This window comes from Sorex fumeus, unplaced genomic scaffold, assembly GCF_029834395.1.
Source record: "Sorex fumeus unplaced genomic scaffold, SorFum_2.1 ptg000036l, whole genome shotgun sequence".
NCBI classification, from domain to species: Eukaryota; Metazoa; Chordata; class Mammalia; order Eulipotyphla; family Soricidae; genus Sorex; species Sorex fumeus.
In genome coordinates, this window is record NW_026606093.1 from 6,894,017 (window position 1) to 6,916,579 (window position 22,563).

Genomic DNA, 22,563 nt, shown 5'->3' on the forward strand with positions numbered 1-22,563 from the left:
CAGGGACAAGACAACGTTTTCCACTCTCACCATTACCATTTAATATAGTATAAGAAATCCTTGCTGTTGCTATTGGGCAAGAAAATATATTAAGGGCATCCAGATTGGAAAAGAAGAATCCAAGTCTCACTATTTGCAGAAAATTCTAAAGACTATACACACATAGACACACCCTTTTAGAAACAGAGTCTATTATTATTTCTAAATGTCTAACATATTTTTGAACTAGAGCTTGAGTTTATTTTGCTGTGAATAAGCTTTTTTAATTTGATGTAATTCATTTGTTTATTTTGTATTTGGTATTTTCCCACATGGTCCATCTTTTTGAATATTCCTTTGTGGTAAATTTCCTAGAGATTTCTGCCAATGTTTTCTTCAGTGTAGTTTATATATTCTGTTCTATTCTTGAGATCTTTAATTCACTTTGCGTTTACTTTTGTGAAGGGTGTGAGGCAGGGTTCTAATTTTAAAGAGATTTCTTTGTTCTAATTTGGATATTTATTTCTTTTGTCATAGATTAGCTGCCAAAAATCTGGGGACTTAACTCAGAACTCTCAATTCCATCCTATTAGTCTGATAATCAATCTTTGTTCAAATAGAATGCAATTTTAATTTTTATCTTCATAGATTTACAGTCTAGTTTGAAGTTGGAGAATGCAATACTTTATATTTTCTTAGGATATCTTTGACTATTTAGTAAGATTTATGATTCCATACAATTTTTATAGAGTTTGTTTCATGCTTTTCTAAAATGTTATTGGAATTTTAATGGGTATTGTGTTAAATCTGTATATTATTTTAGGTAGGACAGTCTTTTTTCAAAGTTGATTCTTCCCATTCATGAATAGGAAATATCTTTCCTGATATCTTCTTTCATTTATCTAAGAAGTGATTTACAGTTTTCACTCTCACTGACATTTTTTGTTAAATTGGTTCCTAGATAATTGATGCTCTGGGTCATTAAAAAAAAGACATCATACTGATTGGGAGAAAACATTTGCACTCAGTACTTGATAAAGGATTTGTATTTAAGATCTATAAAACACTCATTGAACTTACCAACAAAAATTCCAATAACACTATCCACACATGGGATGAGTAGAACAGACAGTTTCCCAAAGAAGATATAAAAATTTTCAATAAGCATATAGAAAAAGTGCTCATCGCACTTAACTAGAGAAATGCAAATCAGACAACAATGAAACACAATCTCAGGCCTCTGAGAATTGTACATATCAAAAAATCTGGAAATAGGCAAAGTTGGTAGGGTTGTGGAGAGAAAGAATTTCTCTTCCATTGTTGGTGGTAATGTCACCAGGTTTATCCTGCACGGAAAGCAGTATATAGTAATAGAAACCCTGTATTTTTTCAAACACCACATATATATGTATATATATATATCAAAATGATTCAAAATAAAAGCATTAATTGGAAATAATATATGCACACCTATGTTCACAGCTGCACTTAGTACAATATCCAAGATGTGGAAACAACCCAAAACCCAACTATACATGAATGTCTCAAGAAGTTGAAGCATATATACATAATTGGATACTACACAGCTCTAAGAAAGAACAAAGTGATGTCATTTGCAGCAACATGGATGGAACTAAAACATATCATGCTGAATGAAATCAATTAAAATGAAAGAGACAGATACAGAATGATCTCTAACATATGGTATTTAATGATACATAGCGGTTATGTAATAGGGGAAATGATCCATACAATTGCATTTGGGGGCGAGAAGGAGTGGTGTTAGAGTCATTGGGGGTCAGATTATATATATATATATATATATATATATATATACACACATACATATATATACACACACACAAGAAAACATCATTAGTAGTGTTGTAAATAAAAAATTTAAAGATGTAAAAAGTAATTAAAAATTGAATTTAATATCTTTTAACTGTAGTTGTCCTATTATCCCTCTATCTCTCCATTATCCTCCTACTCTATGTTATGTCTTTTTAAAGAAATTAGAATATGGATTTATATATATGGTTATATGTATTTTTCATTATCCACAGTTCTCTTGATTAACTGTTTATCCTTGCTATAGTTCATTATGCTTCTTTGTATCTTTCAGTCCCTACACTCTCACTTTTTAAGAGCTATTTCAGAAATATCAGCTATTCTTCTATAAGGTGATCTGTAATGTTCAGTTATCTCTTCATAGTGAGCACTATTAATTTTCAGTACCTAAATTCATTCATTAATTAAGATTTTACTGGTATGGTATGTTTTATCACTTTTCTTCATTAATTAGCTATAATAATTCTATAAAGAGAGATTTCCTCTCATCTCCTGTTTACTCAGGGGTATAATTAATATAGAAAAAGCAAGATGTATACTGAATCTCTTCCTTAAATTTGCCTCTTAGACTTCAGATGTTGGCAAATGTGTCCTATTTCCAATGCCACTGCATCTTAGGGGAGTAAATAGAAGACAATTAAAATAAATCTGACATACATTTTTCATAATTCAGTGAATTTTATCCCAAGAGCATTTGAAAAAATATTCATATATCCTATGCTTATTTTAACTTTTATTTTAACTTTTATTCCACATTGATACTGCCCAACAATTTGTATATTTAAAAATGGTTCATGGTTCAGATTGATTACTTTGTCTTTGTCTACTTCACATATTGCATAGTAATAATGTAAGAGTTTGAAGTTTGGTCATTGAAAACCCTAATATTTATATTAAACAAAATTTAGAAAACTCTGAAGTTATGAATCTTTTTCAAGTCACACTAATCATAGACTTAGTCATCAAAGATGGAAACTTTCCAGGGTATATACATCAAGGACAACATTTGATGAATGATTGGAGAATCTACCACTGGTTACTGAGATGAAAACAAAATAAAAGTACACTAGCTATGAAGAAGAAAGAAAATCACCAAGAGACACTGATATAAAGAAGAACTTTAGTTTTAAATTTCTTAACATCACTGAAGTGATTATTATTTGCTGTTTGATAACTAAGAACATATTTTATAGCTATTTTGCTTGTTTGTTCTTTAAAATATAACTATAAAATATGAAAAAAGTAATATATTTAATACTTAAACTAAACTACCTATTTAGTATTCAAATGTGTTATAGTAAGAGCTTGTATTAGTGGAAGAAGACAATTTTTTTGTCATTTTAGTCAATATGAAGTTACAAAGTTATTCATGACTGGGTTTCATAACATTTTACCACCATCAAACTTCTTTGAGGAAGTTTCTATTCATCTCATCTCTCCGTTTTTTAATGGGATCAGCTGCTTTTTTTGCTGTTGTAAAATTCTACCAGTGCCTTATATATCTTTGATATTTACCCCTTATTAGGTGAGTGGTGGTCAAATAGTTTCTCCCATTTTGTATTCTGTCTTTGTACCCTGGTTATCTATTCTTTTGAGGTGCAGAAGCTCTTAATTTAATGTAGTCCCTTTTGTTTATCTTTAAGAAGCAATTGAGATAAGCAAGCCAGCCCTGCCTTAGAGTATTCTAGTCCTTATTCCCTCCCTCCCTCCCTCCCTCCCTCCCTTCCTTCCTTCCTTCCTTCCTTCCTTCCTTCCTTCCTTCCTTCCTTCCTTCCTTCCTCCTTCCTTTCTTCCTTCCTTTCTTTCTTCTTTTATTGAATCAGTGAAATACAGTTACAAAGCTGTTCATAGTCCGATAACTGTATGTATGCATTTACTTAAATATCTGTATAAATATATAATATATACATATTTAAAGAAGCATGATTTACAAAATTATTCATAGTTGAGTTTTAGGCTTGCAATATCTAGCACTGATCCCACCAATAATGTCAACTTCCCTCTACCAACATCCTCTGGTCCCCTCCATACCCAATACCCACCCAGCTTACCATCCTGACAAAGCAGTTTTCTAAGTTTGGTTGTTAGAGTTTGGGTCTCATTCAGATAGAGCTAATATCTTTCATATGACTTTTTAAAGTATAGAATATAGACTCCCAAGTCTCGTTCTTTCACAGCTTAGTATATTGAATACTTAAAATATAGCATATATTTGATTTGAGAATTAAAAAATATAACAAAAATGCTTTATGGATAATATTGCAGAGTCATAAAGCAAAAATTTTAAATGCTCATGAACATATATATTTACATATATACATATTTATATATTGCATATAAATGTATTTACAATTGCACCAAAAGGGTTGCTTCTGTTTGTGACCGCCTCTTATTTTCATAAAGGTCTCTTCAAATGCTCCCTGGAATATATTATTTCTACAGTGAACCAAAATCGTTGATATCTATTGCAAGTGGTTTCAATTTATAATAAGTACTGAGAAACTGTGGCCACATTCAGTTTTCCCAATTATGATGCTACTTTCATATATATATTTCTCAGCTTGGCTTTCATCCAGGCTGTTAGGTGAAATTAGCCCTAAAAATACGGATTAATACATCCTAAGGGAAATGACTGATAAGCAGCAAATGATTTTTCACCTCTTTGCTACTTGCTGGTGTTGAGGTGTTGTTAGTTGCAAAGCCAATTTGTTAACAATTAGTACTCATTAGAATCATTTCCTATTATCGATTTTAAATGTTTGGCAAGGCACATTTAGCAAACTGGGCACCAGAAAGTAACTATACATTAATGTTAAGCAATTAAATATCCACAAGATCCAATGTAATTCTTAATTCAGGAGTCAAGTAATTATTTTTGCTTTGGAACATGTCCAGTTTAAAGATGAGCTAGAGTAAGGACATACTTCTTAATTAGCAGAGGTTGTGGATAAGTCAGCATAGGGACAAATGGAAATTTTATTATTATGTGTTCTAGCTATTTGTAAAATATCTGTAAGGAACAAAATTACCAGCTTGCAATAATATATTTGTGAGTGTGGAATTAAATAATGTCACTTATATTATCTAAAAATATTAGCTTAGATTTTTACAGTTTGCGTACTGTGAATTCTAAATATAAAACTATATATTCTGTGCAGTGAATTAGTATTTAAATATTGCCAATGTCAACTCCCTGAAATATTATATATGGGTCTAATAAAATTAGCATAATTACCATATGAATTCGAAATTTTTCTCATAAACATTATTTTTTTAAATTTTAAGATAAAGACCTATGTACATTTATGTTAAAATAATATTTGATAGATTTGCCTTTATTATCTAATTAAAATATTTAGTATCTATGTCAATATCATCTACTCATACTTGAATAAGTATTCTCTATTTAAAATAAGAACGTTTCTAGTAAGTAATGGTTTTACACACAAACTGTTCAATTACTTTCGTAGGTTTTAAATTTCATAGGTTTTAAATTAAATTTAGCAATACCTCCAGGTCTGTTTCTTCCCCAGAACACCCAAATTTTCCTTTGCCTCTGTTTGTTTTATATATTTAAATAATTGCGTCTATTCATTTTCTCCCACACTTAATAATACTAAACATATTTCTTCTAATTATTGGCATGTGAACGACATTAGCAAGTTTCCATTTCTAAATTGCTCTTTCCTTTATTAAAAGCTTACATCAATGGAGAAATTAAGTATATATTCTTTTTTGAAATGCTCTCTGTAAAATCCTTCTACTCTTAATAAAAGGAGATGGTATCGACACAAATGAATTTTGTTTAACCACACTACATTTGCTTCTTAATTAGTGAATATTCATCTGTCATCAGCAGCAGCTATAACACCCCTCCCTGCTAACATGTTCTGTCATAAATAATCAATGAGACACGATTAATATTCATGAGCTGGAATCTGTGTAGTCATGTGCACTGATGCAGAGACGCGGAGTGTTGCCATGAACTGACTGGAAACTCTGCGTGTGTAGCGTGAGTGCAGTGAGTGCAAGACACTTAGCGCATGCTGCTACGCACCCTCCTGGCTTGTGCCAAACAGCGGTTTGTCTGTGTTTCTGGACTGAAGTGACTGATGAAATGCAGTAGACAAGTCTGGAGGGTGATTCTCTGGCAGTTCAACTTGCCTTTCAGTTCTGTGGAAATTGGAAGATTTGCTCTCTCTTTCCTCTTCTTAGAATGGGCTGCAATTTGTGCACTTTTCAGAAAAGAGAGGAACGCTACAAACTGCTGTACGAAGTTTCCCAGGTGAGTGCAGGATCTGTTATCAGCAGCTAAAGCAGCCAGGCTTTGTGTTTGCCTGAATGGAGGTAAATGAACTGTGGTTTTAGTTTTCCTTTCAGATATGTCAGAATTGAGGTCAGACTTGATAGCTGGAGCCTTTTTATTTTGGTTTTGGGTGGCAGCTCCAGTTTCCTTGCCACTCCCCCTTCGGATGACTTCCTGTGACATTCTTTCTTTTAATTTTTTATTTTAATCTTCTGCCAACATGCCAGTCAAGGAAAGGGAATTACACTGAAATCCATGTCTGTAATATTTTGATATTTGTGACACTGCTTCTCTTTTGGAATGATATTGACACCTCAAAATCAAATTTATCATTGTGTGCATAAATATTAAGGTTTAATGGAGACTACCATCTCAGTTATTTTGAATAGACAGTAAAAGTTTTTGGGTTTTTTTTTTTGACAAACCTGTTTAGCCAGATGTATTATTTCATTAATTATGAGTGTGTATGTGGTTTAAGAACTGGTACATTTGTATCATAAGAAAAAATTGACGCTCTGCTCTGCATCTGTTCTTAAAGGGAGATGAAAAAATTTCTTATCACTTGTTTTTTGATCTTTATTATAGTTTCTGTCTGTTTTACACTAAAAATTGAAGCTTTCATTACAGTGCCGTGTACAACCTAGGGAAAATTGTCTAAATTCATATGTCTTCTTGTTGTGTATCCTAGCAATTAGAATAAAAAACAAAACTGCATCCCAGGCTTCCTATCCTGATGAAATCAATTCTATTATTACACCATTTTATTTAGGCAATTTTTCTTGGAGTCATATACTGAAATTCAGATTTCTTGCTTTGTAAAATAAAGTTTATTTCTTCCCTCTTTCTGGTTTGTCCCCTATATCACACATTATTATTTTTTTTCTTCTTTAGACAGTATTTTTGGTTAAACACAATGTTTGGGATGTTGGTTGTCTGTGCACAGCACTACCCAAGTGCCCACAGTCCACTGGTTCCCTCAGATTTCCATCCCTGACGTGATTCATTTCACAGTGGGCTAATTACAAAGTAGATTTGCTACACATGAAACAGCCTCAGTTGCAATGTTAAAGCACATTTTCATGGTAATGTGGTCAGAGGCTCATTAGCCAGTTTCCAAAATGACCCTCTGCATTAATTAAATATAAAAATGATTCCTTTATAACCAGAGAGAGGGAAAAGAAGATTAACATTGTTAATTATACCAGGGACAATACCTTTTGCTTCATTTTTTCCCTAGTAACTAGCAAGTTCAGGTTACAATGATATTCATTTCCTAGATAAGTTATTATTTACTTTACCTCTTGAAAATGGTCTCTAGGTGGAACACTTTCCTTAGTTTGGTTCTATCAAGTTTGAATATTTTTCGTTGGGTCATGGAAAAGCAAAAGAGTGTATTAATCATTATTTTTCCTCTGAATTAATAAATCGATATAAAAGTATAATACAAAGGGGTGAATATGGTATCCTGCCTATTTATGCCTAGGTTGATGTTTCTGTTCTCAAGCATCAATCAGAGTCACTGCATTCAGAATACACTATACTTGTTCGGGAACAGAAGGCTTTGTTGTGGTTTCTTACTTCTCACACTGCTTGCCTGTGACATTGGCCTTTACGTGCATCTTAAATTTTGAGTAAATAGGCAAACCATACTGTTTGCTATTTTCAACTGTGTTCTTCCATGTATTTATTTTGTTTTCTCTATTCCCAAGTGGCAGTACTTATGTTCTTTAATAAAGGGAGTAAAAAATTAAACACTTGCTTCCATTTAACTGGCTTTATTAGATAAATTAATGCCTCAGCTTAAAGGTCTTGCATGTGTTTTCTCAGAAGAGCTCTCCTGCAGTTTGTCTCGAGCTTTGCCTTCTATTTTATTGAGTTAATAGAATAGATAAGATATCAAAGGAAACCAATGATAGGCCAGTATAATACATTGGACCCCTCATGTGGTGCTGCAACTAAATTATATTTTTATGTGGAGGAGAAGCATATCAGAGTGTACATAAAAGTGAGAATGTTCTTAACTAGGTGTTCATGAGGGCACATAACTACCCTCAGAAGAAAAGATACTATTTACAGAAGTGACCTATAATTGGAAGCCAGGGTATTTCTAGCTATTATATTAAAATTGTAAGTTATCTTTACTCAAAGATAACCTGCCTTTTTGTTTTCTTTGTCTTTATTTTTTGAAAAGTATGAGAGCAGCACTATTCTAAAGATGGAACCCCAAACTATAATAATTAGCTTAAAAATTTGCCTGTGTTGGAGGGGAGCAGACACTGTTTCAGGTGTAGTGTTGGAATGTTATGAGCAGATAAACTTATTATTGCCAAATTTTAACCACTGTGTTTCAGATTAAAAAATTTGTTTAAAATAACTGTGTTTATCCTTTTAATAAAAAAGAAAATGTGCCTGTTAAAGTAACTTGGGGACATTGGTGGAGAAATGCTGGAACTGGTGGTGAGGCCAGTGTTGGAAACCTGTATACCTGAAACTGCATTATTGATAGCTTTGTAAAACACAGTGGCTAAAATTGTTTTTTAAATTATAAGTTCAAGCTTACTGGTAGATGTTACTGTTTAAAATTAGCAATTGCATGACTAAGAGAAAAATGTGCATCTTTTTCTAGAAACAGAATTATAATGATATTAAATTTTTTCACATATTCTTTATAAATTTATCAGTTGGACAGCATGACCCAATTATAAGTCAGTTTCTGTTTTATGACTGCATTAAACATAAAAAACGATGCCAGCTGAAGAGTCTGGTGAAGTAATCAGAATAATTTGCTGATGTGTAAAACAAGGTCGTTTACAATTATTTTTGTTAATTAAAATAAATTCTTCTCATAGAGAGGATCTAAGATTTTCAATTAGCATGTTAGTATGTTAGGAAATGATTTCAAGAAAAATTTCAAGAAAATTATTTTCAACTGGATTTGAGCAGATCAAGCTACAAGTGATGTAAACAACAGTCTTAAGGTAGTGTTCATACATCTCTATTTCTGTTAGCTTAAATATATACCTGGGACACAATTGTTATCTGCACTGAATAGTTACTATGCCTAAAGCAGGTTATTTAAGAACCTCCGAAAATAATATAGTAATTTGAGCAATGTCCTTTCAGCAACATGAACTGAATTGCCTGTTTCACATTAATCTGATTAAATAATCACCTACCAAAAGACTACAATTGAGTGTTTGGCATTTATGACCTGATAATTGATTTATTTATTAGATCACAAGGCAATACCTATCTTTATTAAATAATTAGCTTATTTTGTACTAAATATAACATTTTAATTGTTATATATAAGGGGTTTATTGGTATTGAATGTATTAAAATCGGGGGAAATATTTAACATTTATACTGTTAAAGTTGTTTCTAAGATTTAAATAAAATTTTGTATTGTGATATGCAAGATTTTACTTTTACTCATTTGTCAAATTATAAAAATTACAGTCACTACAATCTCAGAAAAAAAACAATATAGAATACCTCTTTAGGTAATATCATTGATGTAACTATCATCTGCCTTTAACTGGATACTGTATATGACTTAGAGTTGATTTATTTATTTCAATGGTTGCCACAGATCAAAGGTCACTCACAACCTGCATTCATTAATTAGTATGTAACTGAAACAGAACCTGCATTGAAAGTCACAGCAATCTATTGTTCAAACAATATTGGCAACAGCTAATAGAGAACACTTATTATTAGGCGTTGTTTTCCCCTAAGCATCTTTTTAAATTTAATCTTGAGCAAACCCAATAATAAGTTACAGAAGAACTTTCCGTAACTCTAAGGGAAACTCTTTTATAGTCTTCTTTATTTTGTAATGTATTTCTCTTCTCTCTTAGTTTTCCTTCTGTAATTACTGTCCTATGTTTCTCATAAATTTACTTTGTTTTAAACTATGCAAACTTTACTCATAAAGTCCTAATTTCTTTCTCATCATCTTTGTTTGAATATTATTTTTTTTGCTTATTGATTTATTGACCTATTGCTTACTTATTTTAAATGTAATTTTAGAAGTTGGCTTTGCACTTTTATGCCTGTGTAAGTTTCACCATTCCCAACCACCAGAGTTCCAGTGACATCCTACCACCAAAAAGACCACTTTCCTTATTCACCTCACCCTTTGGTCTATCCCTCTGTAACTTTCATAGTTTTCACTAAATCTAGGTGTTAGTTTTGATATTTCTTCTCAGTTGTTTGCTTTAGTCATTTGTATTCAAAGTATCTCACCATTATTTATTATACTTTTTCTGTATTCATTTCTCCACATTCCTTAACTGTAGTAAAGTTCTTGCTTCCTGCACTCAATAAAACACACACACACACACACACACACACACACACACAACACACAAATGACTGGCTTAAAAAGATTTTTCTGTCTTTTTATCCCCAAAGTAACCTTCTGATTATTTTGTTTCTTGCATTCCCTGAATCAATCCCTGCCTCCTCAAAGCAATTATAGTAAATCTTTGTGATACAGTAAGATAATTTCCGCTTGGAATTTATGTGTGCTATTTCACCCTGATTATTGTGATATTTATATAAGGTAATCAGTGACTCTCAATTACTATATAACAAATTGAAACTTATTCTGATATATTTAAGGAAATCCTGATTTTTTGTAGGTGACTTTCTGGCTCTTTAAAATTAACACTGTTTACTTAATACAATTTACAATATTCTATCACTATATCACTGTCATCCCATTGTTCATCAAGTTACTCAAACGGGCGCCAGTAACATCTCCATTCATCCCAGCCCTGATATTTTAGCAGCCTCTCCTTACTCATCTTCCCCAACAGTATTGGAGGATCTTTCAGGGTCAGGGGAATGAGACTTATTATTGTTACTGTTTTTGGCATATCGAATACTCCACAGGTAGCTTGCCAGGCTCTGCCATGGCAATATTCTATACCAATTTTTTTCCTTTGTTTTTAAGTTATCCCAAATGGAGTTCTTATAACTTCTATAATTTAGTTTTCTTTGTCTGGAGAGGAACACACACAATACTGCTCAGGATTTATTCCAGGCTCTGCACTCAGAGATAACACTTGGCAGACTCAAGAGACCATATGAGTTGTTGTGAAATAAACTTAGTCATCCATGTGCGGGGCAAATATCCTACTTGCTGTACTACCCCTCTGGCCATGGTCTTTATAATCTTCACTATCACTATTACCCCATTGTTCTTCAATTCGCTCGAGTGGGCTCAGTAACGTCTCCATTCAACCCTGTTACGTGCAAGTGTAGCCCGATGACATATTGGGGGCTCCTTCAGGGTCAGGGGAATGAGGACCATTCATTGTTACTGTTTTAGACATATCTAGTATGCCACGGGTAGCTTGTCAGGCTTTGCCATGCGGGCGGGAAACACTTGGATGGATGGAGGCTTTTGGGGCATCCTCTAATCACCTTTACAGGTGTTCCTAGTCAGACATATAGGCGGGTATGATACTCTCAGTAGCCTGCCAGGTTTTCTGAGAGTGAGAACTAGAGAATAAGAGGTCGCTTCCAGGAGATTGGTTTTATAGTCTCTGGATGGCCATTGATGGGTTACATGGCAGTTGGCGGGTGTAACTGTCTAGCTACTGGAAGGTGGGGGAGCTGGGTGGAGGAGGCCCAGTCCCGAACTGAGCAGGCTTGGAGGTCTCAGCCCCAGGTACCACACACCTCAGTTTCTCTGCCAGTTACTCGTCCAAGCTTGTGGAGAGTGGTCTCATCATGACTTTGGCTGGGTCCTGGATTAATATTAATAAATTAATATTAATAAAATATTAATCTTAAAATATTTTTTAAAAGGCAATCTCTCTAAGATTTGACTCTCATAATATTTTGCTTATATAAAGTCTTCTTTCATGACTGACTTGTTAACTCCTTGAAGGCAGGTCTAGTTTTTGTTTAGTTTAACTCCCCCTGCCTCAGTAACAGACACTCACTGTGATGCACCAGGATACTTTTAACACCCAAAGCCTAATCTTTGGATGTGAGATGACCTATCCACAGCTTCTGGTATGGCTTTTCTAATCATATCTAATAGTTGATTTATCCAGGGCAGTAAACTAGCTATTAAGTTGAGGATTCAATTTGATATTTTTCAGTCTCAGAAATTTATATTATGGGACAGGTGATAAGTAACGCAATTACAATGTAAAGTAATGGCAAGATTCAGACAATAAAAGACAGACAGACACAGACAAAGGAGGCTTTATATAAATTGAAACCCCATTTTAGGAGTTTCATATTTGTGAAGATGGCATCTACCAAGACAACCAGATACTTTAGAAGTAAAGCAAATGACTCACAAGAAAGCAAAGAGAATAAATAGAAAATCTTCAGCATGGTTCATTTTTTCATCTCTATTATAAATTTCATTAATTTTGGAAAGTTATATGTTCTTTTAGTCAGAAGAACATGGAAAGGCTAGAAATATAGTACAGAAGTCAAGAAATATGTCATGCAGCCTACCCTTCTTTGTTGTCTGATACCACTTGGTCCCTTGAGCGACACTGGATAGGACTATTGGGTGGCCCAGGTAATATTTAGCCCTAGAGACTCATTTAATCACAACCTTGTTGACCAAGAATAGCCAAGAAGGGCCCGAGTCTCTGAGAAGCCTTCCCTTCAACACACAAAAAATTTGAATAGTAATAATAAGAATAACAAATGTGTACATATCACAATACTGTATTTTTTGTTAGTAACTTACCAGATGCACAAAACTCTAGACTTTTTTTCAGTTCAATAACCATTAAGTTAAATATATATAGCCCTGTTTTTAACAAGGTGAATTGGATGGTAAATGTGAAAGATTTTGCAATACAAACACACAGACACACACACACACACACACACACACACACACTGATTTTACTAGATAATAGACACATGAACAGTTTGTATTGTGGTAAAGGTAAAGGTAAAGGCCCTCCCGTTGATCGTCGATTTGCTCGAGCGGGCCCAGTAACGTCTCCATTGGAGACTTTGTTGTTACTGTGTCTGGCATATCGAATACTCTCGGTAGCTTGCCGGGCTCTCCGAGAGGGGCGGAGGAATCGAACTCGGGTCGGCCATGTTGGTCGCTTGTAAGGCGAACGCCCTACCCGCTGTGAAACATTAATTCAATAAAAAATATTACAGATTTCTATAGAAGTAAAAAATTTGATAAGGTTTTGGGGAGTGTGAGGAGGAAAAAGAGAAATAAAATCCAGAGAGAAGGAGAGATAGTTCAGAGTCAGCATTTTGTGTGTCAGCAGACCAGGTTTTATCCCGGCACCCCATAATCCTCAAAGAACCCATTCAAATTATTGCATTTTCTCATCCAGTTACTATAAATACCATATCAGAGTGATACTATCCCATGTTTATTCTTATTATTTTATTTATTTATTTATATAATTTTATAGCACAGTGGTAGGGTGTTTGCCTTACAAGCGGCCAACATGGCTGACCCTAGTTCGATTCCTCCGCCTCTCTTGGAGAGCCTGGCAAGCTACCGAGAGTATCTTGCCTGCACGGCAGAGCCTGGCAAGCTACCCATGACGTATTTGATATGCCAAACACAGTAACAACAAGTCTCATGATGGAGACATTACTGGGCCCGCTTGAGCAAATCAATGAACAATGGGAGAACCGTGATTTTATAAGTTAGTTCATAATATTTGATTACATTTAGCATTCAAACACCAATCTCACCACCATTACACCTTCCCACCACCAAATTCAGGATATTTCCATCACAAACCCCAATCACTGCCCCAAAATACAACTGAAATAATATATTTTGTATTGTCTGTTATGAAGAACTGCTGAACACGCTTACAAAAAAGTGTTCATATAGGAAACAGTATGAAGATTGTTCTATTTTGACAGGAGCCATTAAGATGTCACTAACATGTTGTTAAAGTTTGGGTGATGTGATCTTTGGTATATATATCTGAAAATATGTATATATGCATATATATGTGTCCCTCTATGATTTGTTGCCTACTATCTGAACCCTATCAAAAAAGGTGTGGTAATTATGAAGAATGGGTAGGTAGTGTCTTATAATGTGTCGAGCAGCTAGGAATATGTTTACTCATGTGTGGAGCTGGGCCCAAACATGTGGGGAGTGGCCTTGAGCTTGGAGATGGTTGAGTTGTGGAGGTTTTTGGCTTCCGGAGCTGGGTCCTTGGGGTGGGGTGAGCTCTCACCCCCTACCCCCTCAGGCATCCTGAGTGAAACAGTCTGGCATAGAGTCCAGTGGCATGGCTATGAGGGCCTCATGTTATGCTCCCTTCTGGGAGAAGCAGCCCTGTGCTCTGGATGGTGGCTAATGACGAGATTATCTGGCGCTGGCAGGAGGTGGTTTATGAGCATAACCCCTGGGTTGCCGGAGACTACAGGCAGAGGATCTCTGCTCCCAGGTCCTGTTGAGCCCAGAGTCCAAGGTCACAAAGTCCTAAATTACCTGGGTTCCGTGGGACTTCACTCATGAGTGAGGGGAGGCACAAGCATGTGGGGAGAGATCTTGAGTGTGGTGGCAGTTGGGTTGTGGAGGTTTTCGGCTGCTGGGGTTGGGCCACTTGGGGCGGGGAGAGCTCTCACCCACCCCCTTCTGGGGCACCCTGAGTGAAACAGCCTGGCGCGGAGTCCAGTGGCATGGCTATGGCGGTCTCATGTTATGCTCCCTTCTGGGAGACGCAGCCATGTCTCTTCTTAATTTATTTAAAATGTTATCACCCTAGTCAATCCATGTCTCAACAAATTGCATGACTTCATCATTCCTTACATTTTCAGCTACATGATATTCTGTTGTGTATGATTAAATATATATATATATATGTATTTAGCCGGACATAACATATAGAATATATTATATATTGGGCTTGAGCGATAGCACAGCAGGTAGGACGGTTACCTTGTACACAGCCAACATGGCTGACCCGAGTTCAATTCCTCCATCTCTCTCGGAGAGCCCAGCAAGCTACCAAGAGTATCTTGCCCGCACAGCAAAGCCTGGCAAGCTACCCATGATGTATTCAATCTACCAAACACAGTAACAACAAGTCTTATGATGTAGACGTTACTGGACCCGCTCGAGCAAATTGATGACAATGGGAGGACAGTGGTACAGTGATATTATATATTATACACCATATTATATATAAACAATAGAATATATTATATAATAATATTATACATCATATATTATATATCATATGATATATTTGTGTCTTAGAAATATATTATCAAATCAGGATCAGGATCATCCTGTTGTTCATCGATTTCCTCGAGCAGGCACCAGTAACGTCTCCTTCCTAGCCCTGAGATTTTAAAAGAGCCATATTCAATGCTCTCTCAGGACTAGGAGAATGAGACCTATCATTGTTACCGGTATTTGGCATATTGAGTACAACACAGGAAGTTTGCCAGACTCTGCCATGTGGGCAGGATACTTCTCCAAAGTAAAAATGAGATAATAAGATGTTGCACAGCCGCAAATGCAGCCGTGCACCCTGGTCCTGCATTCTTCCCCTATAATCTTCTCCCTCTGTCCCTCATTGCTAGTCTCCTCATGTTCTGTCTTGCTGTGCTGGTCTCTCTCCAACTCCTCAGCATTGAGGGTAGACACCACACCCCATTAGGTACCAGAATAAACACATCAAAAGTCCTTCTGATCACCCATCAGGATCAAGGGTGGAAACTCCCACCTCGGGTGTTTATATAGCCGAAATCTGGAAACAACCCGAGTGCCTGAGAACAGACGACTGGTTTAAGAAACTTTGGTACATCTACACAATGAAATACTACACAGCTGTTAGGAGAGATGAAGTCATGAAAATTGCTTATAAATGGTTAGACATGGAGAGTATCACACTAAGTGAAATGAACCAGAAAGAGAGGAACAGACATAGAAGGACTGCACTCTTTTGTGGAGTATAAAATAATAATATAACATGAGACTGACACCCAAGGACAAGAGACACAAGAGTCAGGAAGATTGTGCCACAGTTGGCAGCCTGCCTCATGAGTAGGGTGAAAAGGCAACTGGAATAGAGAAAGGACCATTAAGAAAACGATGGTTGGAGGGATTGGTCAGGATGGGAGATGTGAGCTGTAAGTAGATAAGGACCAAACATGATAACCTTTCAGCATCTGCTTTGCAAACCAAAATGGCCAAAAGAGGAGAGAGAATATGTGGGAAATTGTCTGCCATGAAGGCAGGGGGAGGGTTTCAAAGGAGGGGTATACTAAGAAGATTGTTGGTGGGGAATGTGTCCTGATGGAGGGGTGGGTGTTTGATCATTGTATGATTGTAACTCAAACATGAAAGCTTGTAACTGTGTCTCATGGTGATTCAATAAAAAAATAACATTGCTTGTGCACTTGTTTTTGATAGAATTTACTACTTTGAGGAAGGCTACCTCCATTTTATTTTTTAGCATTTTTATCATAAATGAATGTTTGACCTGACAAAACATTTCTCTGCATTGATTTACATGATCAACATGATTTTTATCTTTCCTTTTACTGAGGTGGCATATTGTAATAACTGATTTACATATAATGGACTATCCTTGCATCTTGAGATAAATCCTATTTTATCATGGTCTATTTTGTTAAAGTGCTGTTGGATTCAGCTTGCTAAGATTTTGTTTAGGATTTTTGCATAGTTGTTCATTGAGGAGTTTGGTCTGATGTTTCTTTAGAAATACCTCTTCTGTTTTGAGTATCAGAATAATAATAGCTTTGTAGAAAGTGTTAATAAGGATTCCTGTTACTTCAATATTTTGGAAGTGCTTAAGGTTCAATGGCAGTAAGTCTCTGAAGGTTTGATAAAATTTACTAGTAAATCCATCAGAAAAAAAACTTACTTTTGCAGAGATTCATAATTGCTATTTCAATTGCATATGATTGGCCAATTCAGATTTTCTATTTTCTCCTCATTCAGTTTTGGGTGATTATATGAATATATGTCAATTTCTTCTAGGTTCTCCAAGCTAATAAAGTAGGATTGTTCATAGTAATCTCTCATAATGTCTTGGATTTCTGAGGGTTCTGTTGTAATTTCTCCCCTTTCATTTCTGACACTATTTGAGTACTCCTTTTTCCTCCATGAGTCTAGTTTATTTACTCTTATTTTAGACTAAGATTTGTCTCTTATTTATTCCTTCAGAGAACTTTCTTCTAGTATTATTGACTTTTCATATTACTCTCTTGGTTTCTGTATCATTAACGTTTCTTGTTTTTCTTCTTTCTGTTTGTCTTTGGAACTATTTGCTGTTGGTTCTAAAGGTGTTTTATATGTATGTTTAGGTTGTTGATTTTACCTTTTTCTTCTTTCCTAATGTAGGATTGCATTGCTATGAGTTTACTTCTAAGTATGGATTTTTTGTGTCCTGAAGATTTTGATAATTTGTTTCTTACCATTAATCAGAAGGATTTTTAAAATTTCTTCCTTGATTTCTTCTTTAATTCAGCTATTAGTAGAACGTTGTTCAGTCTCCAGGTGTCAGATTTTCTCCACATCTTTTATTTTTATAATTAATTTATGTCTCTGAGTCATTGTGGTCTAATAGGATGTATGGTATTATTTTTATGTTTATAAATTTATGTAGGTTTATATTATGACCTAAAATGTGTTCTATCCTGGAGACTCTTATATGTACTAGAGAAGAATGTGTTCTCTGATTTTTTTGAGGATGTAAGACCCTGTATATGTCTTCTAGTCCTTGATCCACTTCTTCATTCAGTGATTTTATGTTTTTACTAATATTCTGTCTGATTGATCTATTCAGTGGTGACAGAGGAGCATTGAAAAACCACTATTTGTGCTTTTTTCTGAGCTAATGTCTATCTTGTGATTTTATATGTGTTTCTTGTAAGCAGGAAATGGATGGATTTTGTTTCCTGACTTATACCTTCATTCTGTGTCTTTTGATGAGAGAATTTGGTCGATGGACGTTTAGAGATATTATTCATATAAAGGGCAGTGTTGCCATTTTACTGTGTGGGATTGTTGCTTCTACAGTTGGCTCTTTGGTCTATCTAAATGATCTTTAAGTATTTTATTCAGGAGAGTTTATCAATAGAAAGTGCTGTTCTTGTTTGTTTGAAAATGTTTTTATCCTTCCCTCCCATTTCATGGTGATTTTGCAGGGTAGTGGACTCAAGGTTTAAAGTTTTCTTCATTCTGTAATTTGAAAATGTAATTCTATTCTTTTCTCTCCTGTACCATTTCATATGAGAGATCTGTTGTGATTGTTGTTATTTCTCATATTTACAGTTTCTCTTTCTTTTGATACTTTAATATATCTGTCTCTCTCTTTGGACTTTATAATTTTGATTACTATATGTCTAGGGGCTGGAGCGATAGCACAGCGGGTAGGGCGTTTGCCTTGCACGCAGCCAACATGGCCGACCCGAGTTTGATTCCTCTGCCCCTCTCGGAGAGCCCGGCAAGCTACCTAGAGTATCTCGCCTGCACGAGATATGCCAAACACATATATATGCCAAACACAATAACAAAATCTCCAATGGAGATGTTACTGGGCCCGCTCGAGCAAATCGATGATCAATGGGAGGGCCTTTACCTTTTTACCTTTTTACTATATGTCTTAACATTGTTCTGTTTGGCCTATTTTTCTAAGTACTCATTGGGCCTCTTGAATCTGTACATCAGTCTTACTCCAGAGAATGAGGAAGTTCTCAGCTATAATCTCTCCCACCCATAATTGTTTCCTTTCCCTTTCGCCTTTCCTCTAGTATTTTTTCAATTTGGAGATTATTTCTCTTGCTATTATCAACTAAATACCTTCCATTCTCATCCATTCTTCTTTTAAAAATTTATATTACTGAAACACCATGATGTACAGTTGTAGATTTACAAATTTTTGTGCTTGAGTTTTAGTTATACAATGATTGAGCACCCATCCCTCTACCAGTGCTCATTTTCCACCACCACTGATCCCAGTATCCCTCCCACCCCACATTCCCCCCGTTCCATCCTGCCTCTGTGGCAGGGATTTCCCTTTTGTTATCTCTCTCCTTTTGGGTGTTGTGGTTTGCAAAAGAGGCATTGAGTGGCAATCATGTTTAGTCTATAATCTACTTTCAGCATGCATCTCCCATCCTGGGAGGATCCTCTCAACACCCTTTACTTGGTTCTCCCTATTTCCCTAGCATGTGCAGCTGGCCTCCAAGCCGTGGAGTGAACCTCCTGGTACTTATCTCGACTATTCTTGGTGGTTAGTTTCCTATTTTGTTACTTTATATTCCACAGTTGAATGCAATCTTTCTCTGTCTGTCCCTCTCTTTCTGACTCACTTCACTCAACATGATACTTTCCATGTAGTACTACTTGTATGTAGATTTCATGACTTCATCTTTTCTAACAGATGCATAATAGTCCATTGTGTAGATGTACCAAAGTTTCTCTAACCAGTCATCTGTTCTAGGGCACTCAGGTTTTTTCCAGATTTGGGCTATTGTGAACAGTGCAGCAATGAACATAGAAGTGAAGATGTCATTTCAACTTTACTTTTTTGCCTCTCTGGGATATATTCCCAGGAGTGGTATTGCTGGGTCGAATTGGAGCTCAATTTCTAATTTTTTGAGAATTGTCCATACTGTTTTCCAAAAGGGCTGAACCAGTAAGTATCCGCACCAGCCATGAAAGAGTGTCCCTTTCTCACCACATCCGTGCCAGTACTGGTTGCTTTTGTACTTTTGGATGTGGGCCAGTCTCTGTGGAGTGAGATGATATCTTATTGTTGTTTTGATCTGCATCTTCCTAATGATTAGTGATGTATAGCATTTTCTCATGTGCCTTTTTGCCATTAGAATTTCTTCTTTGAGAAAGTTTCTACTCATTTCGTCGCTCCATTTTTTGATGGAGTTGGATGTTTTCTTCTTCTGGAGTTCAACCAGTACTTTCCATATCCTTGATATCAACCCCTTGTCAAATGGGTATTGGGTGAATATCCTTTCCTATTCTGTAGACTGTCTTTGTATTTTGGTCACTATTTCTTTTGAGGTGCAGAAGCTTCTTAATTTAAGATAGTCCCATTTGTCTATCTCTGTTTTCATTTCCTTGGCAGTGGCGTTACATCTTTGAAGATACTGTTCACTTCAATGTCATGAATGTTTTTGCCAACCTTGTCTTCAATGTACCTTATAGATCTTGTCTGTTGTTGAGGTCTTTAATCCATTTTGATCTTACTTTTGTACATGGTGTTAAGCAGATATCTGAGCCCACTTGTTTGCATGTAGCTATCCAGTTTTGCCAGCACAATTTGTTAAAGAGGCTTTCTTTGCTCTACTTCACATTTCTTGCTCCCTTATCAAAGATTGGATGATCAAATGTTTGTAGGGAGATGTCAGTATATTCAACCCTGTTCCATTGGTCTTCAGCTCTGCCTTTGTTACAGTACCACACTGTTTTAATTATTACTGCTTTGAAGTAGAGTTTGAAGTTGGGGAGGTTGATTCCTCACATTTTCTTTTTCCCAAGAATTACGTTAGCTATTTGTGGGGGCTTATTGTTCCATATGACTTTCAGGAGTGTTTACTCCATTCTTTGAAGAATGTCATGGGTATCATTATAGGGATCACATTGAATTTGTACAATGTTTCGGGGAGTATTGCCATTTTGACAATGTTAATTCTCCCAATCCACATTCTCATCCGTTCTAATGCATGTCTTTTCTTTTGCCACTTTCTTATTAATTGAGGATTCTATTTTGTTTTCAAGTTTGTCTATACGATTCTCTACCTGTGCAATTTGGCTTTTGTGGCATGCTATTATGTTCTTTAATTCCCTCATTTTTTTTCTTATGGAATCTGTCATCTTCTGTATCAGACTTTGATTTGTTTGACTATTTCATCTAGTGATTGCTTAATTTATATTGTCAATATAGTGACTGTAAATTTCATATCCTTATTGATCAGACTGGAAACTTTGAATAGTCTTGTGGATTGCTTGGCTTTCTGTCTGTTTGACACAGCATTGGGTTTCTTAGTTTCATCATTTTTGTTTTAGTTTTATGTGAGTTTAGTGATGGAGATTTGGATTCCCTCATATTTAAGATCTTTTCTGTTCAGTTGTTTACACCAGGGGGCTACTGATAATAACAAATGAACAACAACTCCTGTTGTTCAGATTATATCCTTTACTATGTAGTACTATTTGAATATGATAAGGGGTCATCAATACAATTTAATTGATTGATATTTATTATTATATAACGTCAATGAAGTACGATTGTTGCATTTCACTGGCTTCAATATGATGAGTGTGTTCAGTAAAAATCTTCATTAATAATCAGTTTTGAGTTTGGAAAATTTGAGCTGACATCAAATGATGTGGCTCCCTGATCTAGTGGCCCAGGATTGCCTCTCAGAAGCCTGTCACTGAGCCCATCCCACAAAGGGAACATTTCAGAACAAACATTGTACTTAACACTATCTCAGATTTGTCTTCAAAGATAAACCTGATCTGAACAGATGTCATAGATGATGATTACATTCTTACATCTATAATCAAAATTATAAGCTATAACAATATTAGCACTGTAGAAGTGTCCTCCAATTGCTCATCGATTTGCTCTAGTGGGCACCAGTAACATCTCCATTATGAGACTTGTTGTTAGTGTTTTTGGTTGAATACACCATGGGGAGCTTGCCAGACTCTGCCATGCAGGCAGGATACTCTTGGTAGCTTGCCGGGATCTCCAAGAGGGATGGAGGAATCGAACCTGGGTCAGCCATGTGCAAGGCAAATGCCCTACCTGCTGTGCTATCGCTCCAGCCTATAGAAATATTATTTAAAAAAACATTTTGTATACCTCTCTTTAGCATAAAATAAGTTAAATTTATAGTAAATAGTAATAAAATATACTAAAAAACAACGAAATTTTCCTTACTAATGATGCCTTTGAGTTTTATAAATATGCACACTAAAACGTTCTTCTTGATAAATTATCATATTATGACTAACTGGATTTAGTCTCTGTCTTATGAACATGATCTATTTTTTTAAAATTTTTTATTAGTGAAACACTATGAGATACAGTTGTAGATTTACAAATTTTTGTGCTTGGGTTTCACTTATACAATGATCGATTACCCATCCCTCCACCAGTGCCCTTTCTCTACCACCAATGATCCCAGTATCCTTTCCACCCCTCCACGCCCCGCCTCCCCTCTCTCCCTGCCTCTGTGGCAGGGTATTCCCTTTTGTTCTTTATCTCCTATTGGGTGCTGTGGTTTGCAAAAGAGGCATTGAGTGTCAATCAGAACATGATCTATTGATGAATGCTCATTAATGAATCTCATCACAATATTATCAGGAACTAGTGACAATTCCCAGAAAGTTTCTCTTCTTCTCTGCCCAATAAATACCTGCTTTTCACCTTCCACAACAA

At 35.6% G+C, this 22,563-nt stretch overlaps 1 protein-coding gene across 1 annotated transcript in view; it reads left to right on the forward strand.

Annotated features, from left to right (window-relative positions):
- The first annotated feature begins 5,882 nt into the window (after positions 1-5,882).
- Positions 5,883-22,563, forward strand: part of PDZRN4 (PDZ domain containing ring finger 4) — a 178,839-nt gene continuing 162,158 nt past the window's right edge. Inside the window, exon 1 of the mRNA XM_056117878.1 lies at positions 5,883-6,115. Coding sequence (XP_055973853.1) covers positions 6,047-6,115 — 69 coding nt within the window. The 5' untranslated portion in view covers positions 5,883-6,046. The remainder of the gene's footprint in view (positions 6,116-22,563) is intronic.